At 39.3% G+C, this 21,894-nt stretch overlaps 1 protein-coding gene across 3 annotated transcripts in view; it reads right to left on the bottom strand.

Annotated features, from left to right (window-relative positions):
* The window catches only part of RORB (RAR related orphan receptor B), a 197,891-nt gene that overhangs the window by 39,395 nt on the left and 136,602 nt on the right, over positions 1-21,894 (bottom strand). For all 3 annotated transcript variants that reach the window (XM_021064932.2, XM_021064949.2, XM_021064942.2), the window contains 2 exons: positions 21,297-21,438; positions 13,956-14,357 (listed from right to left, as the gene is read on the bottom strand). In XM_021064932.2, the coding sequence (XP_020920591.1) occupies positions 13,956-14,357; positions 21,297-21,438 (544 nt within the window). The remainder of the gene's footprint in view (positions 1-13,955; positions 14,358-21,296; positions 21,439-21,894) is intronic.

The following is a 21,894-nucleotide window of genomic DNA, read 5'->3' as shown; positions in this document are numbered from 1 at the left end:
AGTTTGGGGAAGGCAGAAAAATAACCATAGAGAAGATGCCTGCTGACTTGGGTCTGAGCTGGACTTTGTCACAGGAAGAGAAAGACTAACTTCAAGTAGAAGGAATGATGTAAAGGCACAGAGAGGAAAGTAGCTGAGCTAGATAACTGCTGATGTTATACTTCACATCTTTATCATCCTTACCTTTTACAACCAATTTCCCTTTTACTGAGGAAAAAAGTGAGGTTCAGAGAGAGTGAGTGACTTAAGACCCATTTTTACAGAGCTAACAAATAGTGTTTTGAAATTCGATCTCTCTTTCCCGGCAAGAAGTCTACAATGTTTGCAACCTGCATGGAAGAGATGGGGGAGGGGGGTGAGACAAAGGATGGAAACTGTGACTAGAGATGAAACTGCTGAGTAAACCAGGTCAAGAAGTTTGGATTCTATCTTGTAGGTGACTGGGAGATAGTGGAAGGTGGGAAGCAGGAGAGTGACATGGTCATTTTCTCATTTTAAAAGGGTGATCCTGGAGTTCCCGTCGTGGCGCAGTGGTTAACGAATCCGACTGGGAACCATGAGGTTGTGGGTTCGATCCCTGCCCTCCTTGCTCAGTGGGTTAAGGATCTGGCATTGCCGTGAGCTGTGGTGTGGGTCGCAGACGCAGCTTGGATCCCGCGTTGCTGTGGCTCTGGCGTAGAGCACCCCTAGCCTGAGAACCTCCATATGCCTCGGGAGCAGCCCAAGAAAAGGCAAAAAGACCCGAAAAATAAATAAATAAATAAAAGGGTGATCCTGACCATGACAAAGACGATGAGATGGCTTTAGGGTATAAGTGAGATTAATTAGGCTGTTGTGAAAATTTAGGCAAGAGAGGAGGAGTTTCCGGACTAGGTGAGAAGGACAGAGATGGCATAGAGCTGCTGGATTCAAGACAATTCTTGAGGAGGCAGTGGACCAGCATAGGGGTGTTTGTGTGTGAAAGAGAGAGAGAACATTAAATACAGTAAGTACTCAACTAACATTGAGTTGGTAAAGATAATGTTGAAAATATCCATCTAACCCCTCATTTTCTGTTTTATTTGACAAAGGATTTTTAGAAAGCTAAAACTGCCCTTTTGTGTGATAATCTTAAAGCCTAAGCACTCACAATGGCTTTGAAGTCGAACATTACACATGGGTAATTATTTCCTATACCCCTGTGGTGAGAAATAAAAGACAAATTACTTTTTGACATAGGACATATATTATTGGCCGCTAAGACGCATTAGCAGCAATTGCAGGGGTGGTCCCTCTCCACCTCCTTCCAGGGGTCTGTAGGGCAAAGCTGAGCCACGTGGAAAAACTGACTTGACCCCTCTCCAGGCTGGGGGGTCGATAAGCCACATGGTAAAGTTAGACTTGATCCCTCGGGGAGAAAAGTCTAAAGCCTCCTTCTGTAGATTAGAAAAATACGTGAACATAAGAGGAGATGGTTTGCTTGGACTGAGTCTGCAATTGTGAAAAGGGGAGAAGGATTTTAAAAGAAGGGTCAAAGGGAGAGACAATGAATACAGTATGCAAAGTTCCCACTTGGAGCCAAAAGAACTTTCAAGAGTCCTTGCCTGGAAAAATAGAAAAGGTAATAGTAAACACTATCATCTCTAGGGACCAACCACATGAGAAAGTTCAGACAAAGCGACTAAGGTAAAAGAGCAGGGGATATGGAATCTTTCTGGGCAATCACACACCCTTCATCCGTTTCCCTGACTTGGATTGCAGTTGCTTCTCAGAGCTGGGTTTTGGTCAGATCCTTTAACTAGCCTGGGCTGCAGACAGCACAGGCTAAGGAAGGAGCTGGAAGGTACCGCACTGGGATAATGGGTCCAAAAGAAAGAGGGACCTGATGACTTACTAATGGGAAATTCTATCACCTTCAGAGGGTTTGCCCATGGACTCCACACACTGTTCTTCCTGAGACCATGGATGAGGCTAGAGATTTCTCAAGTGGATCTGACAATGTAGCTATATATTCTCAGTAGTTAAGATTCTCTATGTCTTCAGAGACGGAGGTGTTTGTCCAATTCAGAAAGAGTATGTGGGCTGCTTTGATAGTTAATAAAAACATATCAAGGGATGAGAAAAAAAAATTATATGCTCAGTCCAGGCATTCCTGTTCAGTCATGATCAGGGGAAATGGAAGCACTGAAGCTGGCAGGGAAAATTACATGTGTTGTTACAAGTTAAGAATAAGTTCACAATCCTTCTTTTCTAATTGTTAATTTCATGAAAAATATCTTGTACTTACTTCCTCTCTCATCTCTTTTTTCCCCCATAAAATTGCTATTTTGTTTTTAGGCTTTGACCCTTACACTTTTCTCAAAGGAAGACTTACTGAATCCCCAAACTTATAATCAATTAACAGAATTTGTAACTTCATGTCTTAACGTTATGAGATAGAAATGACAATATCTGCTTCAAATGAAAGCATAATCCTAGAAATCTTTAAAATAACAGATACAGAGATATGTTTATGGACAGGTTGTGGTGGTGGTTTCATGAGTGTGTAATCTCCAAACTCATTAAGTTGTATACATTAAATACGAACAGACTTTTGGATGTTGATTACACCTCAGTAAAGAGTTTAAAAAATAGCTGATATAGGCAAATATGCTTTATCCTTTTCAATGAAAAAAATATTGAAAAATCTTGTTCAAATTGTCACACTTCCCTAAAAGCTTCAGAGGTTATCTTAATTCCACTTAAAACATGGGCAATAAGAATAGCAAAATCTATTTTTTTTTCCATTGGAGAAAAATCTAATTTTTGAAGGGAAAACTGTAATAAAACTGATGGCAATTATCAGTAGTGTGGGCGAAAACTGTAGCATCCTGGGGTTGGAATGACCCTCCTTCCTCCATTTCCAAATGGACTGTATGTATCTACATAATTCCAAATGATTCTCCTGTCTCTCCCTGAAACTGTAAAGATGCCCCCCCCAGTCTTCATCAGTCTTCATTGTGATCTGTGGAATAAATCAAAGAAGCAGGAAGGAAGTCCCTCCTTGAGGTTTTTACACATAGTTGAGATGTGCATGACACAAACAGGTAAAGGGAGTTTTAAAGGTCAATCATACCAGGTGGTGTAAAAATAGTACTTTGAAGTCACGTTTAAATCAATACATGAAAAATAACTTTTCTTACATATTAATCCATTTAGTAAAGCAAAGTCTGGAAACAAGTCATCCAAATTACCTAGTACTATGTAGCAAAAAGGCTACATCTGCTTATTTTGGGGAAAAATGAGTAAACTGACAAGTAAGGTGAAAATTTCTTGTTTATGACTGTAATGTTATAAAATGAGGACCAGCCTGCTGCTACTAAAATAGCAAGTGACCTTCTGCAGCTCTGATTTCAACCACTCAGCGGGTTTTTTTTTCCACCAAAGGGGCTTATTTTAGCTCTCACTAGACATTTCAGCAAATGGCGCTCTCCAAAGGCTACAGTGTCTCAGACAGGGTGGTTTCATTAGAATCTCACATCCCGGGAGCAGGGAAAGTTGAGTATATCTTTAAAAACTGCTGCTTTCAGTGTTATTACCAAGAGCACCAGTGGCCCAACTGTATCAAGGCGAGAAAGCAGAGACTCAAAGCTATATATAGCACTAGGGGGGTTGCATCTGAACTTCCTAATTCTTTCTCCTCCCCATCTTTTCTTTTTCTTTTCATGAGAAATAATGGTTTCTTCTTGGTGAACTATACCCCCTATTCATTTTCCTCCATAAGGGATTTTTTTTTTTTTAACTTGGAAGTATTCTTTTAAAAATACTATATCGCACACTCAATCGAAACGATTAATGAATTTTTAATTTATCACTTGCCTTAAGGATCTAGAGAACTGCTCAACTCTCTGTTTAGTTTATACTACCAGCATGAAAGTAGAATTCTTAGGGGGTTCACTTTGAATTAATGCCAGGATATCTCTAGGGACCTGCTCAAGGCAAGTTTTAAGTGCCTCCATTAGGTTTTCAGACTATCAGGACTCTTCAGAACCCACACTCTGAGGCAGTAATTCTAATACATTAGAACAACTGGTTGAAAGGTGAAACATTTAACCAAGTGTGCATCTTGTCTTTTTAACAATAGACTCCTAGTTTTATGAGTTTTCTGGCATTAAATAGAATAAGTCTACTGGTTAGGGTGTAATAGATGACAATGTCAGAGAGGACAGTGTCACTTTCAATACCTTTGTGATTTTTCTAATCTCTATTTAGAGATAATTTATTTTTGGCATAAATAGAATTGTGCTACCAGCATAAAAATATCAATAACATTTAAGCATAAAATGGTTAAGCCATCTATTAGCCATACATAGCCTTAACAAGAAGGGTAATATTTTCAGCATTTATATTCTTCAAGTTTTTTAAGAAGGATTTGGAGGCATAAATAATCTATAACTCATTTATTGGCTCAGTTTCAAGGTCTAATCACTCTTACTCTCTCACCAATGAGTTAGAAAAGCTTCTGGTCTCTTCATACAAATTCTATTGCCAATTATTATATCAGAGAATGGCATAACTGTTTTACCTCATGTAGATCTGAACCAAAATGTTCTTAAAGTTCTTCATAAAAATATAGTAACAAAATATAAGATTATGTTATTAACTATAAAAATGATTAAAATGTGATAAAATGTGAACATAGAGAAACCAGTGGAAAAAACAGAATAATAGTATAAATAATAATATCTGGGCAAAGACTGAATGAACAGATTAACAAATAAAATGATTAAAATTTTATCAAATTTCAGGAGGTTCAGGTAAGAGTTTTTGTTTTTTTGTTTTTTTGTTTTTTTGTTTTTTTTTTTTTAAGGTCACACCTGTGGCATATGAAGTTCCCAGGCTAGTGGTTGAATCAGAGCTGCAGCTGCCAGTCTACACCACAGCCACAACAATGCCAGATCTGAGCCACATCTGTGACCTACACCACAGCTTGTGGCAACACTGGATTCTTTTTTCTTTTTTTTTTTGTCTTTTTGTCTTTTTAGGGCTGCTCCTGCAGCATATGGAGGCTCCCAGGCTAGGGGTCTAATCAGAGCTGTAGCCGCCAGCCTATGCCAGAGCCACAGCAACTGGGATCTGAGCCGCATCTGCAACCTACATCACAGCTCACGGCAACACCGGATCCTTAACCCACTGAGCAAGGGCAGGGATCGAACCCGCAACCTCATGGTTCCTAGTCAGATTCGTTAACCATTGCGCCACGACAGAAACTCCCAACACTGGATTCTTAACCCACTGAGCGAGGCCAGGGATTGAACCCACAACCTCATGGAGATATTGGGCCCTTAACTCACTGAGCCACATGGGAATTCCAGGTAAGAACAGTTTAATAGAGAGTAAGAAAACAGAAACTTAGGCAGAAAGAATCCTTACAGCATTTGTATTTAAGCAGAGTTTATTTAAAGGAAAAAACACTATAAGTAGCAAAACAAATGAACTCTCTAAGAGGGTTCCTTCATAATTTAATAATGGAAAGCTGTTTTGGATCACAAGTGTTTTTCTTTATTGCAATAGGCATGTTTAATTTTTGGGAAATTACAGTTCCCTTTCTTCCAACTAGCTAAGAAAATTGAGAAAGAGTATATTATGAAAACATTACATTTCAAAGTTAACTTTCATACTAAAGGACCTCCTTCACAGAACAATTGAAAAAAATCAACGTACTAGTTCTAAGAAAGCCATCTTTTAAGATGGAGGAAGCCAATATGGACCCCTTTAGACTTTTACTGCCCTGCCCTTTGGGAAGTTACTTAACATCTTAGTCTTATTTTCTTTGGGTTTGATTTTTCCATACACAGAAATATTTGGCAAGGGTGATATTTCTAAGGGCTGTGTAAAAGGCATGATGACTTGAGACTGAGGGTCTACACAGGAGTTTCTCCTTGTTTTGACTTATGAGGGAGAATTCTTGCAGAGTTACAGAAGGTGAGAGTATAGCTCATAGTTTTAAAAGTACTTGAAGAGTCTTAGATAGAACAAACAAAAACAACCTAATCTAGAGCACATTGAAATCTTTCTCTACTCTCTTTAAAAAAGTGCATCTCCACACAGTACCCAAAGGACACTTAGTGGGTCACAGATGATGAAAACCTAATTACGAAAATTGCTCAGGGCCATCATTAAGACTGACTTTTACTATTTGGATTTTATTGACATATGGATTGACCGTTAATTTAAACAGAGGCAGTTCCTCCCCAGCCTTACCCCGCCCCCCTTTTGGAAGTGCAGTCAATATATTTCTGACCTTTAGGAAGAACTAATTCAGAAGCAATCTTTGGAGCCAATTTTTACATTTTAAACATTTAATCTAAAATTTTTATGTTCAGTTGATTTTTTTTTTAACTGTTATTTCCCCAATACAATTTTTTTTTATACTGTACAGGATGATGACCCAGTTACACATACATGTATACATTCTATTTTCTCACATTATCATGCTCCATCATAAGTGACTAGACATAGTTCCCAGTGCTAATTTTTAAAGTAACTTGATTGGTTAAATAATGTATTTAACTAATGCTTTAAAATAAGTGTTTTCTAAATAGTATAGCACCAAATATTTCTAGAATAAACCTATTTGAAAACCAAATAGCAGTTCTACAATAGTCCTCATAAATGGGGCTCAGAGTGAAATAGTAAACTTCTCAGTATTGAGAGTATATTGTCATATATCCTTATTTACTGCTTACATCCTAAAATAAAATTAAAATAAAATAAACAAAAAAGTCTTCCCAGCTAGGAATATTTCCAACAGGTTTCCCCACATTTGTAAACATCACAGAAATAAATCCTGTACTGGTTGGCAGAGACCCTGTTAAGTTAGTTGTAAGTGCCCTGAGCTCCATCTATCCGGCCGTCAATTGACATTTCTGTGTTCACTAACTTATGTGGTATTTTAACCCTAGCCAGCTCTTCCCCAAATAGGAGTTTGAAAATGTGGCTAAAGCAGCACCTATTCACTCCAATCAGTGAAAAAAACGATTCAGATACAGAGCTCTTTCTGAGAGCCAGGGTCAAGCATGCGATGCCAGGAAATGCTTTTCAACAGTGGGGCTGTTTCAGAGGTTGTCTTATGTCATAGGCAGAGCCTCATGAAATCTCCTTTCCTCTTCCCTACTGCAGAATATTTCATATCTACTATGGTTTTTAAAATTGAGTGCATAAAATGAAATTGGTTTTCCAGTAGCTTCTCAATAGCATTCTGTGTGTGTGGAGGGGAGGTGGGGTGGGTTGGTGGATTTTAGAATCTTCTTAGGAAGTTCTGAATTCTGAGTCAAAAATTAATCCCAAACTAGTATCTCCAGGAGGAGTCTGCTGAGGAAGATCAATTTTGCACAATTTCAACTCAAAACAGAAAAGGTGATTGGGAAGATTTACCTAATCTAGTGAATGCTAACACATGTTAGGCAAGTTGTACTGACAGATATAAAAACATGTAGGATTAGTCTGCATACATGTGCTATAAATAGATATGCAGATTTGTAAGTCCTTGAACTGAGCATATATGTGTGTACTGCTTATAATAGAAATCATCTTTATATTTGTTTATAGCCTTGCTAATCACAAAGTGCTTTTGTATGAATTATGTCATTTATTCCAGTTGTGAGCAATCACTGCACTGAGCGTGACAGTGGAGTAACTACAACATATTACTAGGTGACTTTAGACATCTTTGTTGGGTTATTAAAGGATATCCAGAAAGATATGGATTTGAATGGCCCTAGGGAAGAACTGCAGTGTCCTTTGTCCTATGATGCTCTGGAATAATGCCATGGCCATGGACTAGTTAATGCTATAGTTACAACCATAGTAAAGATCCCAGAAATGTGACAAGCTGAGTTGATTAGCTTCATCCCCACACTTGGGCAATTCATTTTTTTAAGATAGAAGACAGGATTCTGGAACAAAGCAGCCTCTTGGGATGTAATCTACGGTTAGCAGAGAACAAGCTGGAGTGAAAATTTCAGAGGAGTCAGATAAATCCCTCTCAAGTGACCAAGGTGACCTGGGTAGTCCTGGGGCTAAGTCAAGAACATATTTTTATTTTTTTTGTCTTCTAAGAAGGGTTCCATCAGGTGATCAAGTTGAAATGGGCCTGGGAGGACAGGTGGATTTGCCCTGAAGCTGTATCTATACAGCTGTTCACTCTTTACTTTGATTGTGCATGAACTTTGAATGGTTTGGGATTGGCCACCAGCCTCCCCTTGAGTTGTCCCTGGTTGTCTTTGATATTCTTTTTTCCCAGGAGGGTGGAGGAAGAGAAGAGGCTGGTACACATTTCTGATCTGATTGTGGTTATTAACTGGAGAGTTGGCAGGGTCATTCTACCCTATGGAAGTTCTGTGCTTCTAGGGAGGGAGGTGTTGCTGGCTCCTGCCACACAGAATTGTTTCAGCATCATTCAGGATTGCCTAGTTCCCTGTAAGTTCCTCCTGTCCACTACCTTACCCTTCTCCTTGGGAAGTAGCTGCCACAAAGGGAATATTTGTACATATGGCCAAAGCTCCCACCAGGAGGTAAGAGAACCCAAATCCTTCAAAGTCCTTTAATCTATCTGCATTAATTTTTAGATGAAGAGACTGAGCATCAGAAAGTTGAACTAATTTTGAACAAGTTCACACAGCTAGTATGTGGAGTCAGATTCCTGGTTTCAAAGTATCGAAATGGAGGTTTCCCTCCATTGCATGCATAGGAACTGTGTTTAGGTGAGAGTGATGAGGGGTGTCCAATGACAATGGAAATTCACAAAATGTCTTCCCTCAAGGCAAGAAAGGAAGAACTAAAGACATTGGATTTTCATCTCCCCCTACTGTTTCAATGGTTTTTCTCACTAGTTTAGCCTATTTTTATTCATTCTAATGACTTAGTAGTAGGCATTTACTCCTGAACTGAATGCCTTACCTGAGTCTGATACACGTGCCACCAGAAGACATAGGAAATATGTACCTGGAGCTAAATTCTATTTTCTGTACCATTTCTAAATGAGTAGTTGAATATGTATAATAGATTTTAACATTTATAATAAAATATTTACCTGTAAAAGCCTATGCAATTGAAGCTGCTGCCTTATGACCACAGCCACATGTTTGGGGCTCTTAATAAGTAACAACTGAAACGTCATCAACTTTTATAGAATTCCGAACAAAACAGCCCTAGAAATATTGTCTATGTGTCTACCTAGTTTTGATGGAAAAAAGTAGTACATTATAAGGATTAGATCACCCTTAGGCCAATCCTTTTCTGTAATCTCCTCTATTAATACTCAGCTTCTTTAATGGGTGAATTTTCTAAGAAAAAGGTTTATTTCTATTTTTGATGTTTAAAATTCTAGTCTCCATACATAGAACACAAAAGGAGTAGGAAAGTAAATCTACATTTAAGGTGTTATAGGAGGGATCAATTAATTCATATTGCATTATCTTTATCTGGAGAGAAAAATACTGAATGGAATGGCAAACTCGGATGATGTCTGAAAAAGGCAATTTATCCCTTTAGCATCAAAGCTAATTTGATGGATTTCTTTCCCCCTTGTTTTTAAAAGCATGTTGTTTGGCTGTTTGTCTTGTAGTCTGGTACCTAACAGATACACTGTCACTCATCCTTGAGCTTAAATGAGCTCTCATTAAGAGCATTACTCCTGTAAAATCCCCCAACCCATCTGAGGGCTATAGCCAGGGAGCAAAGCCTCGACTATAGCCAGGGAGCAAAGTCTCGACCTTCCACTTCCTTTCTCGGCTTGTTCGCCAGTTATCCTTTAGCCACCTTCCTCTCCCTGCCACCAACCACTGCAATATTTTATTTGCAAAGATATAACACCTTCACTGTGCCAGCTTGAAGTAAAATTCCTGCTAAACCCAGTTAAATCTGATGCCTAAGTATTAATTTGCAGATCACTTTTGCCCTTCTCTTATTTCATGAATGTTTTTTTTCCCCCCATGGGATTCTGAGAAATCCAAGTATACAATTCCTGAAATGATTCATGTTTTTCCCTTTGCTTACCCACATTTTGTTTTTGATTCCCAAAACTATGGGAATAAAATGTTCCTGAAAAAGAGCAGTGGCTCAAAGTAAGCAACACTCCCAACTTCCTCACCTGCAGGAGAGTTTGTGGTACTGCCATGCTTGGGATTTAGAATACATGAATTCCAATTATTTATTTAATGCCTGCCCTCTAGATGGTGAGGACAGGAACTGTGCTCTACCTACCTTGAGTGCCTGGCACATTTCAAAAATATGCCTGGGAGTTCCCGTCGTGGCGCAGTGGTTAATGAATCCGACTAGGAACCATGAGGTTGCGGGTTCGATCCCTGCCCTTGCTCAGTGGGTTAACGATCCGGCGTTGCCGTGAGCTGTGGTGTAGGTTGCAGATGCGGCTCGGATCCCACATTGCTGTGGCTCTGGCATAGGCTGGCAGCTACAGCTCCGATCAGACCCCTAGCCTGGGAACCTCCATATGCCGTGGGAGCGGCCCAAAGAAATGGCAAAAAGACAAAAAAAAAAAAAAAAAAAAAAAAAGCCTGGAGGTCTAGGGAAGTAGTCTAGGGTGGTATAACCAATGTTAGAATTTAAACTTTACCACATAATCAACTCTGCGCCCTGGGAAAATCACTCACTCTTTCCGACTCAATTTCCTCATCTGAACAATGGGGTTATTTCTTCACTGCTCACCTAAAGGCACTGGTGGGAGGCTTAAATTGGCTAATATGCATGAAAGGACTTTCTATATTTATCTCCATCCATGGGATATTATTATTAGGGTTACTGAACCCAAGGTGTTTGTAGTTCCTTTGAAGCACTTTTAGGAAGATGACTTTGGTTTTTCAGGGGAAATATTCCTGACTCTGATAACATTCACCTAATTGACTTTTGAAGATCTCCATGCTATTGCTAATATTGTCTTATGGATCCCAAATATGCATTTTTATTAACATTTCAAAAATTGTGAGACTGTATTCTACATAGGCTAATCCAGAAACTTTTTTTTTTTTTTTTTTTCTTTTTTTAACCATCCTAACATTTCTTTTTTGGCTTCAGTGTTCAGTGACTTGATGTGGGATCTTAGTTCCCAGACTAGGGATTGAATCTGGGCCGCAGCTGTGGAAGTGCCAAGTCCTAACCACTACACCACCAGGGGACTCTACAAAAACCTTTTTTTTTTTTTTTTACTATGATCCTGTAAGAATAATGACCTGGTTGTACACATTTCATTGTTTTGGCACTTACAAGTACTTCCATTCGAAACTTGTGGCCACTAGGTGGCATTGCCGTTTTAACGAAATGCGAACCAAGGCAATATCTGGGTTTTGGAGCCTGCTAATTTGAGAGCAGGAGCAGGATGATTTAATGGTATCCCTAAAAGTCTTCTGGAAGAAACCTTCAAAATTGATAGCATATCTTGGGATCTCTAAAGACTAGTAGTATCTTAAAATAATTAAGAAAAACAAATGCTAGTGCATTTTGGGGTCAATGTCTGTATAGAAAATTTGGGTAAATTTTGAGATTCTCTAGTTCATAGATGAATAGATTGAAGGCTGGAGAGGAAAATGACCTGGGTAGGGTCACCTGGACCTCATGGTTTTGGCCGTAGTTCTCTTTCCATAATACTTCCTATTGATTATAAATCATGAAGGAACTGTGTTTTCTGCATTCTTGTAAGTCTTTCCTTTTGGGTATAGAGTAGAAGATTGCCCAACAATTGTTTTTGTTCTAGTATGTTTTAAACACATGTTCCCAATCAATAGCAAACGGGCACTGAGACATTAAGTAGGATAAAAGCAAAAAATGGTGTCTATTTTTCTTTTTAACATGTCCTCTTGGAAAGGTTGAGTGACTCCACTTTAAAAGATTGTCCCTATTGGAGTTTCTGTCGTGGCTCAGCGGAAATGAATCTGACTAGTATCCATGAGCATGCAGGTTGGATCCCTGGCCTCACTCAGTAAGTTAAGCATTCAGCATTGCCATGAGCTGTGGTGTAGGTCTCAGATGCAGCTTGGATCAGGAGTTGCTGTGGCTGTGGTGCAGGCTGGCAGCTACAGCTCTGATTCGACTTCTAGCCTGGGAACCTCCATATGCTGCAGGTGCGGCCCTAAAAAGACAAAAAGAAAAAAAAAATTGTCCCTATTGGTTGACAGTGCGGTTTGTGGATATTAAACCCATAGCAAGGTGTAGGATAAGGAGTATGCACAAGGACTCCGGAATCAGACAGCCTGAGGAGGAAGTTGGCCCTATTCTTTAGTAACCAAAGGACTCTGGGAAGGTCATGGAACACCTCTAAGCCTGTTTCCTCATCTGGAAAATGGGAATAATATTTTTACTTATAAGATGCCTATGAAAACTAAATGTATATGAAGTGCCTGTGACATAATTTCAGGTTAAGGAGAGCAGTATAATGAATATTTTTGTTATTAGAGCTGAAGTTTTGTTTTCTCTGTCTCTCAGTTGTGCATTTTCGATAAATTCTTTACTCAATGCCACAGGCTGAATTTCTGAGAGAGAGAGAGAGAGAGAGAGAGAGAGAGAGAGAGAGAGAGAGAGAGAGAGAGAGAAAACATTTCAGGTTTTGTAACTGTGTAAATAAATTAAAAAAAAAAAAAACAGTGCTTCTTCTTCAGCCAGATGGTAGAAGTAGCCAAGATACATATGGCATATACTTCATTATGTGTTCACATCAACTTTATTTAAAACACTCGTAGGCTTTAAGCTCTTACTCACAGTTTAGACAGAAAAGGTGACTGAACACGTGGTGGACAAGTGATAACAGCTCAGAGTTCCTGAGCGCTTGCTGGGTACCAAACATGACTCTGTTTTACAAGTATTAACTCATTTAACTCTTACACAACTGTGTGATCTATGAGACAAGATTTTTGTGAGAAAAAAATAGGATGACCAAACTGGGTTGAGAAACTTGTTCCAACTCAAATAATAGGCCAAAGATCCAGGATTTGAATTCAGGTGGCCTGCTACTCAACTACTCTTTTCTGCCATGTCTCAGGGTGAAACATGAGGAGGCCTCCTGAGCAACACACTGCTCTCCCATCTACACTAAATACTGCAACAAAGACTGCTGTAGCCACTGCCTATTAAATCCTCCAGGCTATTTTTAACTTGCAGCTCTATTACCCAGGAGGGGGATGTTAAACCTACATCAATATTTTTATGGCAATTAGTTAATGAAATCAACTGATTAGACATTTAATAGACTCCCGAACTTAACAGGGTAAAACAAAGTTGTGACAGGCCAGAATAGAGAGGGCCTAGGATAAGACCACTCTTAAGGAAGGATATTGTAAAAGCCAGAGAGTCTGGTGGCTGATGCAGTTGTGCCTGTGACTTGCCTTATTCAGCAGGTTTTATTTGTTGCTCTTCTGTAACATTCCAGACTATACTTTTTTTATTGTCAGTAATTCAGACTCCATTTCCCTGTAGATTTTTGAATTCAGACTTAACAAGAGCCTTTGAGGTCTTCTGATCTATCCCCTCAGCTTTACAAAGAAGGAAACTGAGGTTTATCCCCACTTATCTCAGATGGGGAGTTGGTGCCCCCATGTTCATTCAGTTACCACATACTGTTGCTTTATCCCTTACCCATTTTACTTTAAATAGCATCACTTTGAATACTCGCTGAAATTTTCTTGTTTATACCAATAACATTTTTCCTTCAGTGATGAACTCAAATTCAACAGATAGCATCTGTTCTTTACAGATAGCATCTTTCTATTTATAATTTCTTTTTTCTTCCTTTGCTTGAAATAAACTTTTATGAGCCGTGGGAACAATGACAGTTATTAGACTATATTTTAAAACCAATTAATTTTCTCACTAGAAGCCATGAGTGCAAATAATTCAACTTAGACCTGAGAAAATAACCTTACTAAATAGGACTGAGGAAACTTCAAAGAAGAATATCCAAAAATGAGCTGAAGGAGACTTCCACTTACCGATTTCAGTCATTGTTATCCCTGGTGCTAACTGCCCGTTGTTGAAAGAGCTATAGGTAAACAAGTTGGGTACGGAGGTGAGGTCATAGATAGGTTCTTGCTTTATCTGTTTGATTCCAGTCATGTCAAGTCCTGACTGATCAGGGGACGGCTGACCGGAATCCACGCTGTAATAACCCTCAGACTTGGGCAGGTCGATGACGTGTCCATTGGCATAAGTGCCACTGGCCTCGTTGTTCAGGTTGCTGAGGCCATTACTGATGCTGCTGCTATACACTCTGGCGAGGGCTTCTGCCTCCCCGCTCTGCTGCTGCCGTTGCTCCTGCAGCCTCTGCTGGTGCTTCTGCACCTCGGCATAGAGGCTGTCCCTTTGCTTCTTGGACATCCTCCCAAACTTCACAGCTGGGTGGGAGAAAAAAAGCAGAAAACAGCACCTGTGATTATCGTTCTCATGTTAACACCTCACATCCAAGGGCTCGCGGATGGTTGCCCCTTCAACATAAAATGCACAAAGTGCCGGTATCATAGCCTGAGAGTCCATTCATTTATACTTCACTTTTGGGGAAAGGTTATATTCAGAGGTGTCTGTACTAGTTTATGTGCATAGTGAGAACTAAATCTAAGCTAGGAAGAAATGTAAAAGCTTACAGATGTATTTCTTATTACCATGAAGTTAGAAGGCACATTTCCTACTCTTACCTATGGGAAAAAAGGTCACAAAACCCTAAAACTACCAAATAGTACCTGCTATTCAAACGACAGCACTTATGATTAGCTCCCTGCCTCCCTGTATGATTTCTAGACTGTCAGATAGGATCCTACTCTCTATTTTCTTTTTTTTATAATGAATTTTATTTTTTTCCATTATAGCTGGTTTATAGTGTTCTGTCAATTTTCTATTGTATAGCAAGGTGGTCCAGTTACACAGACATGCATACATTCTTTTTTTCTCACATTATCATGCTCAAACATAAGTGCCTAGATATAGTTCCCAGTGCTATATAGCAGGATCACTATTTTCTAAATAGCATGTTGGGTAAGACCAAGGATGTAGAGCAGTGTGAGAAACACAGTTTTAAGTAAACCACATCATTTGGCTTTTGGGATCAAATGAAAACAATCTTTGGAAGATAGCAGTCTTGTGAATCCAATACCCAGAAAGTAAGCCAAGAGTAGCCCTTACTTTCTTAGTCTACCACCCCCAAGTTTTAGATTGCTCATCTCTTCTGGCAAAGTCCTTAGACATCCTCAGGAAGAGGGAGGAAGAAGCTCTGTCAGAGTAATCTGAAGACACTCTGGTCTGAATGCATCTTCTTAACTTTATAGAGCTTAACCTCTCCAGCTGTTATGGATAGTGACATGTTCTCTCACATGCTCTCAACTTCCATTTAGGTTAGAGAACAACCTGAGTTAAGGGGCCGCCTTATCTGAATCTTCAAGCCTGATGTCATTTGGCTCATGTTAATGGTGGGATTATGTCAAACTCAGAGGTTCCCCTCTGAGTTTCTGCTTGTTTTTCCTTTCGTGACACTGTTCCCATCACCTGTTGGTATTGGGAACTCAGAGAATCTGGGAAGGAGAAAATGGAGAGTAGAAATAAGTCCAATTCCTGCATTCAGTCAGTAGAACTGATGAGAATAATCTCCGAGAATAACTCAATGGTGAAGTGCTTAAGAACTTGCCAGCATCATGGCTCATAGAAGAGATTCCTGATGGGAAACAGTTGCCATTTTACCCCCTCCAATATTCCTCCAATATTCATCTTCTCTTCCCAGTGACTATGGAGCGACCAAAGTTTACCTAAGCATAGGCTGTATAGAATGGAGACCCCATTTCCCAGCCTCCCTCACTGCCAGGTGTGGCTCTGTGATGAAGTGATGGGTAATAGGAAGTAAACAGAAGCGCTGCATACACTTGGGGCCACACCATTTCCCCCCTTTCTCCCTACTGGATTGTGGATGTGAAGAATGGGTGTAGAGCAGCCCAAACTTCATGTCTCTCTTTAACCCTTTAAAAACGATTTTCTGGTTTTCTGACACTGCCTAAGTAGGAAAACAAATGGTAATTATCCATTTTTTTTTTTCTGAATAAAGACAAGGGATATGGTTGTCAGACCAAACTCCTCTTTTCACCTCAACTGTTATTTTTTTATTTTTTTATTTTTTTGCCCCACCTGCCACATGCAGAAGTTCCTGGACTAGGAACGATGCAAGCTGCTGCAGTGAAAATGCCAGATACCTAACCTGCTGCACCACAAGGGAACTCCTCAATTGTCACTTTTATGGGGTCTTGAATCATTGTGTTTAACTTTATAGAGACACTGTATGAGATTCTGTTTTTCAGAGACAAATTTATTTGCTTCCTAATTGTGGTGGTATTTCCAGTTTGTCCATGGACAGAATTCTACAGTTACTTATAGAGAAAGATTTACTATGTATCCATTCTCTAGGGGAAAAAGACTATTTTTGTATAAGAAAAAAAGTCATGATAAATTTTGATTCAGAACCCGTTCCCCGCCCCCAAGAAATAGCACATGCTTCTTTATTTGCTGACCCTCTGTCCTTTGCATTCCTGTAGGTTTGGACGAGTTCTCTGTGACTGAGATAAGGAGGAGAGTCCAAAATATATGTCTATTGCTATATATTAAGATTTTTGATGTAGACCTACTTTCTGATATAACTTTAGTAGAATAGTTTTGCATTTATTTGTTTAAAATTTATAGGAAGAAAAATTAAGAACGAGGAACTCTTTTAACATGGAGACAAAAATGCAGTGTCTCTTTTTAAACCCCTTTCCACTTAGTCCTTGCTTTAGGTTTCTATACACTCTATATTTAGGTGAAATATACATTGTAGTGGATTGACTGCATTGATGATCTTGATTCTTCTTGCCTATTTGCATGTTCTTCCCATGTTACCCTGCAGTGCCCTTTCAGTCTCTGTAGGCATCCTGCTCCACCCCTTGACTCAGGGTCATGTGATCACTCTGGGCCAATGGGATATTGACATATGTGACACAGAGGCTTAAAAAGTGCTTGTGTGACTGAGTGCCTCACCAAAAAGAGGACATGCCTTAACTAGTTTGTTGGAGGGTAAGATATATGGAGCAGAGCTGAACCATCTCAGTTATCCCAATCAAGGGCACCTACAATCAGGAGAGCTGTAGAACTCACCAGTAGCTGACAGCAGATGTGGGAATGAGCCCAACCAAAACCCTACATTTAACAATTTTAGGTTTAGAATTCTGCTGTTAACCATAGGCCTCACGGTCTAAGATAACAATGTCAAACAAGTACACTGCCAAGATTTTTGCCCTGGTAGACATGTAAAAACTCACTCAGTGGTGAACTGTTATGCCTTTTCCAAAACACTGACTTATCAAGTCACTGAGCAAAGTAAATATTTTCAAAGAAAAAACTTAAAGCTCCACTACATTTTGGAATTATCAGGCTTCACTTTAAATCAAGGACTTTGCGGACAATGACTACAACATTATTTTAGAAAAAAATTTCCATTCATTTCAGAAACACTGATGAACCAGTGTTTAATTTTATGCCCCTTCCTGTAATAAATGTGGTGACATATTTGGGAAAAAATTACAATAGTTGGAAATAAACCCACTGAACTTTATTTTTTTATTATAAATTACTTCTGTTTATTTGTGTTACATCTAGAGCATTATATGTACACATATTTTTAATTAGATGTGCAGAGATATTTCATATGCATTTCATTACAGGGTAGTAACAGGGAATTCCAAAGTATCTGGTATAAAAGAGGACACTTGGTCTGATACATTGAGAGGCACTGAGTTGGTTATTTCTCTCATTCTCTTACCATATACAATAAATTCTCATCCTTTTTTTTTTTTTTTTTTTCTTTTTAGGGCACATGGAAGTTCCCAGGCTAGAGGCTGAATCAGAGCTACAGCTGCCCGCCTATACCACAGCAACAGCAATTCGGGATTCAAGCCAGTTCTTGAACCTACACCACAGCTCATGGCAATGCCGGATCCTCGACCCACTGAGCAAGGCCAGGGATCGAGCCCGAGCCTTCATGGATACTAGGCGGATTCGTTACTGAGTCACAAGGGAAACTTCTAGTCCATTATTATGAACTTTCTTGATATATAAATAATTCCTTGTCACTATTTGTAAATATACTTGTTGTATTCACAGACCTAGTTTAACAAAGACTATATTACTATCATATTTTCAAGTATTAACATTCTTCTTACCATTACCCATTAATCAGAAAGGCACATATTTTAAGTGTTTGCCCCTCTCAAATTTGAATTATTCCGTTAATGAGATTCACTTGAGTATAGAGGCAGCCTCTTGTTAAACTGCCAGCTCTCAAAGAAACTAGCACAATTCTGTATACATTGCAAGTGCTTTATAAATATTCAATGATGATAGTATTTGCTCATGATATGCTCTTAGTCCTCATTTTGATCCCACACTAGCAAAAAAATAGTTTGACGCAAAAGTATTGGAAACCTTTTCATATTTATTTGAATTGTGGAATTCTAAATGTAATGGAAGCTTCTGGAGTAACCGTAAAACAAAGACCATGTTTCTTCAAAGATTTCCTCTTCCTACCACATGACCACAAGACTCACGTTTTTGGTGTCATGAGGAACCCAGTTGTTGAACAATTATCTATGACTTTCCATAGTCATTTTGGAAATTATTTTATCTTACTATCTTCATTTGTAAAGTTCTCTGTGTTTACTATCACTACTTATCAAGGAGACTGGTCTGACTTTAACTTTTAAATATCAAGAATATGCCATCCCCCCCACCCAGTGCTAAGGTTAGTAGAAAAAAATCTTATTCAATATACCCAACCCTATTCATAAGTTAATATTCTCTCACTACCTCACTTCTCCAACAGAACTTCCTGTGAATGTTTTCTATGCTTTCCAACATGGTAGCTATAAGCCGCATGTGGCTTTTGAGGACTTGAAATATAGCTAGTGTGACCGCGGAATTGAATTTATTTCATTTTACTTTATTTTATTTTATTGCTTTTTTTTTTTTTAGGGCTGCACCCTAGACACATGGAAGTTCCTAGGCTAGGGGTCGAATCAGAGATGCAGCTTCCGGCCTTTGCCACAGCCACAGCAATGCCAGATCCAAGCCACATATGTGACCTACACCACAGCTCATGGCAACACTGGATCCTTAACCCATTGAGTGAGGCCAGGGATCTAACCTGCATCCCCATAGATACTAGTTGGATTTCTTTCCACTGCAACATGAAGGGAACTCCTGGAACTGAATTTTAATTTCATTTAATTTATTAGACCTAGATTTAAATTTAAGTAGTGACACATGGATACCATATCGGACAATGCCATTATGGATAAGAAGAAGCCAAATTGGTGAAATCTGCCCCTGTCCTAAGCTCCTGTTTTTTCAGAGGCATGTCATTTAGGAGGACACATACTTGATTATTGCAAGGTGAGTATCTGGGGTGTGGTATCGTCCTACTGATGCCAAAATTTTTTCCTTTTTAAAAAAATCTTTTTTGGTAGTACTAATACAACTGGAAATAGTTTATACTAAAGATTCCTGCAACTAACATTTGTAAAGGGACTGTCAAAAAAAAAGAAATAACTAAGATGGTGGACAAGATTCTGTGGGCATATACATGCCATCACCTCACACACACATATACATGCGACAATTTTATATATATATTTTTCTTTTTATGGCCGCACCTGTGGCATATGGAAGTGTCTGGGCTAGGGGTTGCATCATAGCTGCAGTGGCTGGCCTACACCACAGCCTCAGCAACACCAAGGTTTTTTGGGGGCTAAATATATCTCATAGGTGTACTTTTGTGCAAAATAGGTTTAGGTGGATTGGAAATTAGAGAAAAGGAAAAAATTCAGGAGGCCACTATTTGGAGAATGCAAGCTAAGAAGTAAACAGTGTATACGTTTAGATATCAGCTATGCAGAGCTGAATTTATCCTAATGATTAAAAAGTCTGCATTTAACAACACGTAAAATCTCTTTATATCAAGAGATAGTACATGCCAATTATTTATATTTCTTCAAAATATAGAAGTACTTCTTTTTCTTTATTTCTTCTTTTTTTTTTTTTTTTCTTTTTTGGCCCATACTACCTTGAACGTCATTAGAGAGAGTGTGACCAGAGATACAGAATCCACCATGATGCACATAAGGAAAATAAGTATCAGGGGCTTTGTCTGTATCTCTGGCTGTAGGTGAAAGAGAATACAATGGTTCATTCAACAAACACTTAGACCCTGAGGTTTTAACCAGACCCTGAGGGTATAGTGGGAACCAAACAGACATAGAAGGGCTCTGCCCAATGTCAGTGGGGAAAGAATTAGTTTTATGAATACATAAAAACAGATGCAAAGCTAGAAGAACTTCTTTGTGTGAGTTTATTTGTCCTCTTTCATTAATCCAAGAAGTTCAGTTGGGGTGCCAAGCCTTCTATTTGGGTTGGTTGCGAAGATGCAGTGCACACTTGAGTCTCTTCTGAGGACGCCATCTACACAACCTTTCTAACACAGGGGTTTCTGCTATAGCCTTTGTGACCTCCATCATGCCTCTGATCCGTCCATATCCCTTAATGGAACTTCTGGGCTTCCTATAGAAGGAAGTTCTGTTCATTAGCACCTCTACATACCAAGAAACTGTGCACCAGTTAGACTTACCTACTGACCAAGTAGTCCTGGTCTGCCTGGGACTTTCCAGTTTTAGCTCTGACAATCTCACATCCCAGGAAACCTCTCATTTGCAGGCAAACCCGGACAGGTGGTCAACTTTCAACCTAGGCTCTATGTGGCTTTCACATAAGTCAGCATAGGTTGCTCCATGAGCTATACCAAAGTCTTTCCTTTCTTCTTATGTTATAGGCAACATCATGTGTATTTATATTTCTTACTTTTCCTCTTAAGGCACTGCCAGAATGTGGTTTTCTTTTCTTCTTATCCCCAACTCCCTTTGTCTAGAATTCTTTCAGCAGCTTAAACAAATCCCAGCAAAGCATCGATTTAAAAGAAATAGGAAGGGAGTTCCTGTCATGGCTCAGCGGAAACAAATCTGACTAGTATCCAGGAGGACACAGGTTCAACCCCTGGCCTTGCTCAGTGGGTTAAGGATCCCTCGTTGCCTTGAGCTGTGGTGTAGATTGTAGGTGTGGCTCAGATATGGCATTGCTGTGGCTGTGGCGTAGGCCAGCAGCTACAGTGCTGATTCCACCCCTATCCTGGGAACCTCCATATGCCATGTGTGCAGCCCTAAAAAAAAAGACAAAAATAAAATAAAATAAAAAAAAGAAATAGGAAGGCGATGCCTTACCATCTCTTGACATTCCTAGAGCAAGACACTTCTGCAGTCGGCAGTGTTGGCAACGGTTTCTGTTGGTTCTGTCAATTAAACAGTTTCTCTGCCTTGGGCAGGAGTAAGAGGCATTGTTCTGCTGGCTCCTCCTAAAGAATCCCTAGAGGGAGAAAGAGAATGGGAAGGAGACAGATTTATAAGAAGGGAAACAGAGACTATTAACATATATGTTAGTTACATTTTCCACACTGAAAAGAACTTAATTCAAATTTTAAAATTCTTTGGATACCTCTCCTTGGCTAGCCTATAGATTACTCTATTGGGGGAAATTTGTACTATGTGCAGAGATGTGAAGGTATCATTCATTCATTCATTCATTCAGTGTTTACTAAAGACACTGAGCTCTGCTGCTCTAGGCAAAGTAAAACAGAACAGAGCTCCTGACCCAAAGATCAGTGGAAAAGGAGTGGCATGGAGAGTGTCACTGCTAAGACACACATGACAAAACTTTATGGGGACAATTACACTGGCTTATGCCTAGGTACTGAGGAGGGCAGGCTCAGTATGTGCCACAATCTTCTTACTTTCTTTTTATTTTCTTTTTTTTGGTCTTTTT

Source organism: Sus scrofa, chromosome 1, assembly GCF_054392235.1.
Source record: "Sus scrofa isolate SSC_HxYL_T2T_F1_AM1 chromosome 1, Sscrofa_HxYL_maternal_Yorkshire_Landrace_v2.0, whole genome shotgun sequence".
Taxonomy (NCBI): Eukaryota; Metazoa; Chordata; class Mammalia; order Artiodactyla; family Suidae; genus Sus; species Sus scrofa.
Note: the sequence above shows the minus strand (reverse complement) of the source record. Positions and strands in the feature narration are given on the sequence as shown.